General features: G+C 41.3%; 1 protein-coding gene across 1 annotated transcript; it reads left to right on the forward strand.

Moving 5' to 3' along the window:
• Positions 1-438: 438 nt before the first annotated feature.
• Positions 439-8,807, forward strand: rdh8a (retinol dehydrogenase 8a). Its single transcript, XM_079564573.1, has 6 exons — positions 439-864; positions 2,802-2,963; positions 3,991-4,170; positions 4,262-4,355; positions 4,419-4,602; positions 5,737-8,807. The coding sequence occupies exons 1-6, from the start codon at positions 759-761 to the stop codon at positions 5,962-5,964; spliced, it is 954 nt and encodes a 317-aa protein (XP_079420699.1). The 5' UTR covers positions 439-758; the 3' UTR covers positions 5,965-8,807.
• The last annotated feature ends 1,338 nt before the right edge of the window (positions 8,808-10,145 follow it).

Consider the following 10,145-nt stretch of genomic DNA (forward strand, 5'->3'; position numbering starts at 1 on the left):
ATAAGGTTGGTGACCCCTGCTCTAGACATTATTTATTATCTATAGACAGCATCCATAGACATTATCTATCCACAGGCTACCTTTAGTTTTACGGATGTTACTTCGGCCTTTCACCACGAGATGGCAGTGTCATGCAGTGTATTGAGTCAGTTCTCTCGGTTTTCCCATATGTAAAGTGATGATCTCCAGTCTTGAGGAAATCGCATATTTGTTATTTATAAACTTCTAACTGCATGAAATTAAATAACAATAAAAAAGTAACGTCCAAGTCCACACTCAATGGCTCATAATGGCTACTTAATTTACTCTAACCATTGCTGGTTAATAGTCACTATACATTTTTGATAGTGTAAACATTGATTTGGATGAGTGTCGGAGTAAAGCATTATGCGCACTGTGATCCAATTCCAACACACAGTGTCAGAATCACTGACCTCAGTCACAGTATAATCAGTCATACAACAAGCACTGCCCCCTTTGTAACGCGCACGTACGTGCACGCACGCAGAGCAACATGTTTTAAAGATTTTTCCTTGTTTGCCTGGCTGCGACCTATCATCCTGAAAACGTGGACTTCAGTGAGTTATCGAAGCCTGGCCGTTTTGGATGCTTTTATAAGCCATGTGACTGAATTAGGAGCTCACATGGCCAGTGGCTGCATGATCCGCTTTAGTTTTTTAAAGTCCGGGGAACGGTAGCTCTCTCAGCAGCGACCATCCGGTGCAGAGGGCCGCTGGAAACACAGCTCTGGATAAATCATGGCGAACAGCGACCACAAAGTTGTGCTGATCACCGGCTGCTCCTCCGGCATCGGGTTACGGATCGCCGTCACGCTGGCCAAGGATGAAAAGAAGCGTTACCATGGTAAAGCGCTTTCTTTTGCGTTGATTCCTAAATGAGAATTAGCCTATTAATCGCGCTTGCAGACCCGATCTTTAGTTACCTTCTGTGCAAAGGTTAATTGCACCGTGGCTCTTTTACGCACATACTTCGCCTGTGCAATGTGCGAAGTCGTGTTAAAGCGCATGAAATGAGTCTTCTTTACAGATCATTGAATCGGTTAAACTTAGTGAGATATCTTGTAATAGGGCCATTTGTATTTGTTTGAACTATATCATGAAAGCAAACTTTACAGGCTGCTACTCTACGAGGATGCCCGCGCACAGGCGGAATCATAAAAGGAGGCTTGTCAGTTCTCTTTCAAGTGACTTCTCCCGCACAAAGCCCCCTTTTTATGGCCCTGAATTGTAGACCGCCCGCTCCGGTTTAGTACCGTGTCTAATGTGCCCATAGTCCCTCAGTACGCAGCGTGTTGAAGGGGGGACAAAGTTTGAGACCTGGACAAGCGAGGGTTCACTGTGGAGCAGGGCCTGGTTTAAGTCTTTATTGCTCATTTGCGCTGGGATGTCCTTCTCTGACACTCAGGCTTTGAGCGTCTCCTCGGCTGCCTCGGTGCCTCCAGGCCGTCATTAGTATCACCTGGGTTTCGGGCTATGTCATGTCATGGGCTTAGACAGTCCTACATTTCAGAGAGAAAAAAAAAACATGTTGAGACAAGTCTCGTGAAACCATTTATTTGGTTAATTCTAGTGAATGTGAAGGGCTGCTGTAAGAGACAATCATTTCTTTTATTGATCTTGGTCAAAAAGTTGCTGTAAAAGGCACTAAACCTCGAGAATACTTTTCTGAGTGCGAGGCAATGGCTCTTTCAAGAATGTTTAAAGCTGCCCAGGAGCAATTCCTGAAGGAGGCCAGGAACAATGAGCCTCTTGTTCAGTTCTCAACCAATGCGTAAATCTCTTTGTTGCTCCACAGACACAGCATTTGTTAATCTTAAGCTTAGACTTAATTATATTTTATTGGGTAACATAAGGCCTTGACAAGTTTCTTGCGACACAGCTGCACTGCACATGGCCATTCTATTTTCCCCTAAAGTACTTTGACCTGTCTCTTACTTCAGTCATAGTACACTCACAGTGGGGCATAGAGCTTCTGTCCTTATCCTGTTTACACAGGAAATAGGTAGAGGTCCCTCAGTCCAGAGGAGACTATGTACAAATGACTTGTTTACCAGCACAGCGATTGTGCAACAGTGCCAGCTCATCCCACTGATAGTAAGAGTTACCAGAATGTGTCGAATAGAGCCAGGTCATCATCGGCTGATAGCTACTGGGGTGTTCCTGATAGAGGACCAGTCCTACTCTTGGTGTGAAGTTCAAAGTCTGGGGTTTAAATGAAGTCGGCACATGGAGCCTCTGAGCTCATACCAGCACAGTGCAGACATGCTGTGGCACTTCTGCAGATCAGGTTTCACTGTCCCATGTGTCACAGTTCAGTGAAGAGACACTTCTCCTTTCATGACTAATCTACCTCAAGACAAGAAGGAATCCAAACTACCTCAAAGTGACCAAAACAAATTGTCATATTATTATCATTTAATATATATGGCCATTGGCGAGGGTAGTGTTACCCTTATACCACTTTCAAGCCTGAATCATCATCAGGCATCTAATAGGATACAAATCACTGCCTACATGTGGTGACTGATGATGTGGAGAACTTGACAGAGAAACAATAATGCATAAGATTAAGTGCTTTTATTGGACATTCAAAGACATGAACATAAAAGAACAATATTGTTAAGTGAAAGCAAGTCTGAACAGGTGGGTTTTGAGAAGTATGGTGGTGGAGGTGGTTGTAGTGAGTTCAATTCAACAATTCAACCACAAAAAATGTCTTATTAAGCATTAAAGACAAACTGTTGTTGATACACACCATACAATAATCTTTTCATTTCTCAGTCATAGCCACGATGCGGGACCTGAGAAAGAAGGATAAACTGGTTGAAGCGACTGGTGATGCCTATGGAAAGACCCTGACGCTGCTCCCACTGGACGTGTGCAGCGACGAATCAGTCAAGAGCTGCATCAACAGCATTAAAGGCCGCCACATTGACATCCTAAGTAAGAGCAACTTACTTTGTCTTCACAACAAGGCAAAGTCCACTAACTTGTACTATTATTCAGTCATGGACAAGAAAACAGCTTCAATACTTGTGCAACAATAAGTATTTGTAGGTTTTATCTGCAGCGCCTTACGTTGAAATTAGAATGGATTTTAAGTCGGGAATAATTATTTGCCCCCCAATCGACCCTTTATCCGATTACACAAGACCCAAGTCATGTTGTGGTCATGTTACATCACTCTCATTTTCCACGCTGTTACTTGCTGACCCCTGGTGGCAGTGTGCAGTAAAGACATTTCTGTTATAACGGTGGTATTACAGGGGTCTCTGACTTTTGCTCTAAAAAAAAAAAGGAATAAAGCTTTTGTTGACTGTACTAGAGTAGTAGTTCTCAGCTGGTATGGACCCACCATCAACCCGGGATTACAAATTGTAATCCAAATAAGAGCACTTTGCAGTTGAAAATCTTTTAAGATACTGTATTTTAAGTTAAACAATGAACTCAAATCATAGTCAAAAGAACTTATCACAAGTCATTTTATCCTCTTAACCCCAACCTGAACCGAGCAAATGTTCTCCAGTTTGGCTTTACCCAAATCTAAAAGCTTCTTGAAAAAAAAGTGACCAAAACACGACTAATAAGAGACAAAAACACGACAAAAAAAGCTATGAAGAAAGCAAAAAAAAGGACAAAAACAAGACAAAAAAAAGCAAAAAAAAAGAGAAAAAACATGACTTCGAAAATGTGACAAAAACACGGCAACAACAAAAAAGTCACGATCAATTTTGCAGGTGTTAGCTTTGAAATGCGGCTAAGCTCCAGTCGAGAAGCTTTTAGATCTGGGTAAAGCCGAACTGGAGAAAATGCACTCGGTTAAGGCTGGGGGTAAGAAACACAGAAAACCTTCGGGGAGCTTCTTGAAACATATTAGAAAGCTTCTTGTTGCTCCTGAGGTACAGTTGGAGACCGTTGTGTGTGTTGGACTTTGACTGCAATTATTAAAGGATACATGTTTCCTTTTTAGTCAATAATGCTGGTGTGGGTTTGCTTGGGCCTGTGGAAAGCATCAGCATTGAGGAGATGAAGAAAGTGTTTGAAACCAACTTCTTTGGTGTGGTGCGAATGATTAAAGAAGTGATGCCCGACATGAAGAAGAGGCGATCGGGACACATCGTGGTCATGAGCAGTGTCATGGGTCTCCAAGGTAACAACAGCCTGTTCTTTTAACTATGAAAAAGCAAGCGCATAAGTTATCATGTGTGTCTATTGATAAAACTTTATGAATCGCTTTTCAGGTGTGGTCTTCAATGACATTTACACAGCCTCCAAGTTTGCAATGGAAGGTTTCTGTGAGAGTATGGCAGTGCAGCTGATGAAATTCAATGTCCGGTAAGTTCCTCTGCAATTTACTCTGCAGCACCGATCTGACTTTTTCCATTTGACCGTTCACAGGTTGTCCATGATTGAGCCCGGCCCAGTGCACACAGAGTTTGAGACAAAGATGATGGATGATGTGGCCAAGATGGAGTATCCAGGAGCAGATGCCGACACAGTTCGATATTTCAAAGACGTTTACCTCCCATCCTCCATAGATATTTTTGAAGCCATGGGCCAGACACCAGAAGACATAGCCAAAGTAAGACAAAGGGAAATGGGGGGAAGTCAAATAATTTTAGCTTATTCAGTGAAAAGCATAAAATACACAGACTAGTCCCCTCCACGAACTAGGCATAGTCACATAACAAAAAAGATTGATAGCCTTAAAGCAGAAGTAAGTCATTTGTTTACCTTAATATATTCTTTCTTCTGGGGGTAATACAAGTGTTAATGGGATGATTGGGGGGTCTTTCATCTTCCCCTGGTGTCTCTGGCCAGAAGACCACAATCGCAGCACAATCACAACCCCAGCACCGGGTCGGAGTCACCAATACACAATAATGGAATCACGAAGAAGAAGCGAACAGGCAAAGCTAGCTGTGGGCTAGCACCACTTAAACAGTATTTACAGCTAGGTTTGAATTAAAAAAATGGTCTCCATTGTGTAATTGGATGTGGGATATCCCTCTCTCCCTGTGTCTTCTCTGTCAGCGTAGTATTTACTCTCACGGACAATTGATGAGTTAAAAAAAAACGCATGCTACGACACCTGCAGTAGCATGTTGCGTTTTTTTTTAACTCATTAATTGTCCGTGAGAGTAAAGACTACGCTGACAGAAAAGACAAAGGGAGAGAGGGATATTGTACATTGTGTCACAACTCAATGACACAATGGAGATAATATTTTTCTATCAAACTTGGCTGTAAACACGGCTAAAGTGGCGTTCCCACAGTTAGCTTAGCCTGTTAGCCTGTTCGCTTCTTCTTCATGATTCCATTAGTGTGTATTGCATCTCCGGGTCGGAGCAGGGAAAGTTGCATGCATGGTTTTCTGGCCAGAGACACCAGGGGCAGATGAAAGACCCCCCAATTATCCCATTAACACTTGTATTACCCCCTGAGGGACTACGAAAAGGATTTATTAAGGTTAGCAAGTTACTTACCTAGATATGGGATCATGGGATCATGGGCTCATAACGATTTTGGAAACATTTGGTACAGGCCTGTCAGAGTGATGTCCCAAGAGCCAAGAACTTTGGCCTCACTTATACTGTAAATATCTTTTAGTTCAAAGGAAATTTCCTCTAAACAATTTTACATAAACATCTTATGTACAGCAGCCTTATCCCTTCTCACTTCATTTATAATCTTAAAAAAAACACTTCTCTTCCAGTGCACAAAGAAAGTGATCGAGTCGAGCAGCCCACGCTTTAGGAACCTGACCAACAGTTTGTACACTCCGATTGTGGCCTTGAAGTACGCGGACGAGACCGGGGGCCTGTCTGTCAACACCTTCTATAATCTGCTCTTCAACTTTGGGCCCCTCATGCACATCACAATGAGCATCCTCAAGTGCCTGACCTGCAGCTGCCTGAGACGACGCACTATCTCCCCGAACTGAAGAGCTATACCACTATCTCACTTTGAAGCCCGTTGTCGCCAGGCTCCTTTTACGGTCATGGTTTCGGGAGCAGGTACACTTGTTTAAAGCCGCACTGCGTAGCATTTCACCCAATAGATGGACTGAAATACAAGAATTTATTTCATTATGCGTGCTTTAATTGGTGAAATAAAGTGGGCTCTCCTCAGACCTCACTTGTAACTTTGCTGCAGCTTTTTTCCATAGCGATGTTCCTGTTTTGCTTTGAATTACAGTTAGCCAAATGTGAGGCTTAAATACATGAAGTCCTCTCTCAAATGCTTTATTTTGAAAACCCAAATACAAATATAGCCTCGTCGGGGTCTAGCTGATCACTAGGATCACTGACATGTTTGTTTCAGTTTTGAATTTCAACATCAATCGCTACATGTAGCCTGAAATGTTCCGCAGTGTGGCTTTAACGAGTAAGCAAATAAAGATGTGCCTTTAAGTAAACGTTACCAAGATAAGCTTCGGAGCAAACATGCATAATTGCACAATTTTGTCATTGAGATAAACATGACAATAATGCATTCTGTCAGTATGGACACAGAGATAAAGTTTATATTATTATAAAAGATTACATTTTGAAATGAGTCACCTATTAAGCAATACTTAAACGTTATAAATCCACTGTTGTCATTGCTATTTTACAATTGCAAAAAAAAATCCAACATTGGGCAACAGTAGATAAGAAAGTATAATAGATGATGCAGTTATAGGTTCTGAATTTTCACTGTTTTTTCACTTTTCTTTGGTTTACATGAGCTTTTACTCTACATTGTAGCATCTGTGCAGTCCCCCAGTCCCTACAATATAATATTAACAGTATTAATAACTTGGTGTTTTAACAGTGTTGAGATATTGCTTTGTGAATGATGAACTAACAGCTTAAGTAATACTTCATTAAATGTAATTACTGTACAGTGTTGAATAAAGTAATGTCATATACAGGGCTGGATTTTAAGACAAGAGATTCAGGCAAATGCCGGTCATTTTGGCTGCCAGCATATTCATCAAATTGCTTTCCTAAAAAGAAACTTTAGACTTGAACCTATTATTCTGCTGTTCTACTTGAGAGCACACCAAATTCAGCTATACAAACGTGAAAGACAAAAAAACATTAACTACAATAAAATACTGATTGTGAGACCAAAATATATATATTTAACTAATATATTTCTAGCTAATGCAGTACATTTAATAGATTCTCAGTCATCCAGGTGATGGATTCAGGTGGCTACTTCAATCTTCTACCTTAAAACAAAAATGAATTTACATTTTAAAAAAGTATACACTAAAGCCCAAGTGTGGCTTGTTAACTGGATAGTAACTTCTGAATCAGAGAAGCCACTGTGAGCAATAAAGTTAACATTAAGCCTTGTCTTTCACCAGTTTAAATAAGACGAGATCAAATAGTTTAGTTAGCAAAGTTTAAAATAGCGTAAAAATTATATCAAACTGAGCGATATCATACTTAAAGAAGTAATAATATGATGTAGTGCACTCAGGCAGGTCAGGTGGTGTGACCCTGAAAGATTGTGCTTTGTTTTACATTAATCGTGTCGTCATAACTGCTGTTTTGATTCTATCGATTACCCAAGTTGTATCTTTTGAGTAAGCAAAAGTTGAACATTGTTTATTTGTGGTTGTTGTTGTTTTACTGCCTAATTGAAAGAATAAAATATATGGCCTGGTATAATAATTACCCCTTGGGCTTTTTTTTCTGCATGCAATACCACGTAGTGACCAACGGGGGGCAATATTCTCCTAGCTAGCCCATATCTCTGACTCACTACCAACCTGTTGACAAGCAGAGCCAGTGAGTGTATGGGAATGTGTCCTCAGTGGCCCGCGATAAAGCTGTGGATTGCCTTAAAGCTTCTAGTATTGTCTATGTACCAGTCAAAATAACACTGATGCACATAAGCTGCACATCTCGTTTTGAAGATGAGTGAACTTTTTGCGCACCGGTTTTGTTGATTCCTCAAGTGCATGGCCCAAGTTAGTGATGTGCTGATGGATACAAAGAGGTCATGGCCTGCTCCTCCCTTGAACCCCCAGCCCGCTCGCATACCCCCCCTGCTTTGTACCATGTGAGAGAATGTGACCTGGTTCCCATCCACGAGGAGGGGCCAACTCCAATGACAATTTCCCCAGACGTCCCATCAGGCAGCATTGAGACTCCCTTCACCAGCTGGCCCCCTTTGCCACTACCCCTTAGGTTCCCTTGGTCAGCACAGTGCTTGATAAGTCTGCTTTTTTTAGAAACTTTTCCCTTGCATCTGCAGTTTGAACGGCGTGTACTGATGTTGGACCCTGAACCATTTGTTGCATACGTGCTGCTTATGTGCATATTCACTCTATGTATCTTCATCAGAGGCGACAGCTCAGCAACAATAGAACAAAGACACTGTCAGTCACAATCAAAATGGGTGTGTGCGCGGTGGGTGCAGGGCTCGGGGTCCCCGGGATGCGAGCGGAGGATAGGGGGAGTCTATGCGGGACGCCGTAGAGCAGAAGGTTGAGGGGGGGGTGTCGGATTTTGGAAAATGAGAATCGGGGCTGCGCATAGGCCTTGAATGGGAGATCTGTTTACTAATTGAGCGAACACTGAGTTACAGCAAAGTCTCATTCAGCAAGAGGTCTCACACCATTATTGTGCACCTTTGTTTCACAATCAAGAACATAATGGGTTTATAATGAGGGCAGCATGACATGATGAGGTCTTGCCTTAACTGGAACACTCACAGTCTGTTTGTATACTCCCTTGTTTTGCTTTAGGGACACGGTTAGATATAGGACTAGTCAAAGTTTGTATGTGTCTTTTTCTATAGTGGCATGTTTTACAATGTCCTTAAGCTATAGGGCAGGGCATTGTTTACCTTTACAATGTAAAGATTGTTGTCATGACGAAACAATTTAATCAGTATAATGTATTATAGATGATGATGTGGAAGAGAGTGGTTAGTGCCCTCGTCTAGGTGCTTTTTATTGCAAACTTAATAATAATAATTTCTTATCCAACTACGTCTATGCATAGGTCAACATCTCTGAACTAAATAGTTTAAGCAAATGCGAAAACGGTTTTCTATAAGGACTATGTAGTAAGACTATCCAGACAAGATGGTCTCTGCCTCAAGCTCTTCTGGCAATGGCTACACTTGTAACACTTCATAAAAGTGAAGGTACAGAGAATAATGATGTTGCAAATGCATAGGGTTCAGGAATTCATACCCCTCAATTTTTAAAGTTATTATACATTGGTGTCTGATCCAAAACAAAGTTCAGATCATGATTTTTCTTTCTGTGCCATGGGTACTATGATCAAGTGTAATGGAATGTTTTTTTTAGTAAATAGGGTTTTTCCTTTTTCAAAACAATTCATAATAAAAGAAAAATAGTTAAAAGAGGTCTGAACATTTTCTGAACCCACTGTATGATTAAAAGTCAAGTTAGTTAGTTTTGTCCCCAAATGTTTTGTTTTTGTTCAGAATGTTCAAAAGAAGGATAGTATTCAGACCACAGACGAGCCATTTACTGTGTTACTCGTCTGCTGCTTCAATTATTTCATCAACTTGTCCTCTTTTTACAGCCAGTGCCAACAGCCAGCCACACCTCGCAATGACAAAACCATCTTATAAGACAGACAGCTGCAGTCGTCATGCACTTTTAATATCCAAGAAAATAGGCCAAATGACAATATAGAGAAGACAAGGGAGAGTGTCAGATCAAGAGGGAAGATGCCTGCAGATCAGCTCATTGTGGCCGCTGTCTAGACAGCATGCTTGAGCCTGATCCCAAGTCACAGATCAACACCTTTGCAAGTTGTTTTTATTACATCCACTAATACCGAGCCAAAATACAGAGGTGCACTTTGTGAGAACTGTTGATTTCCCGGGAAACCTACAAGCGCTGGGAGGCACATAGGGCTGTTTTTATAAAACCACTGGGACAAAAAATTACTCGAGTCTCAGGAGATATTTTGATGAGATAATGAGACATGAACAACGTCATCGGTTCCATTCCCATCCCCGATAATGTGCTGAATGTCTCTCCTTCCTCTTAAACCTCTTTCAGCTAATCAGCCTCGTCTAAAATAAAGAAAAAATAAAGCCTAGCCTGCAGGCAACTAAATAAACATCAACATCTATTTTAAACAA

The sequence above is a fragment of the Gobius niger genome, assembly GCF_951799975.1.
Source record: "Gobius niger genome assembly, chromosome: 10".
Lineage (NCBI taxonomy): Eukaryota > Metazoa > Chordata > Actinopteri > Gobiiformes > Gobiidae > Gobius > Gobius niger.

Coding starts and splice junctions, on each gene's coding strand:
- rdh8a (XM_079564573.1), top strand. CDS start 759: ATGGCGAACAGCGACCACAAAGTTGTGCTGATCACCGGCTGCTCCTCC. Junction 2,964..3,990: donor CCGCCACATTGACATCCTAA/GTAAGAGCAACT, acceptor TTTCCTTTTTAG/TCAATAATGCTGGTGTGGGT. Junction 4,603..5,736: donor CACCAGAAGACATAGCCAAA/GTAAGACAAAGG, acceptor CTTCTCTTCCAG/TGCACAAAGAAAGTGATCGA.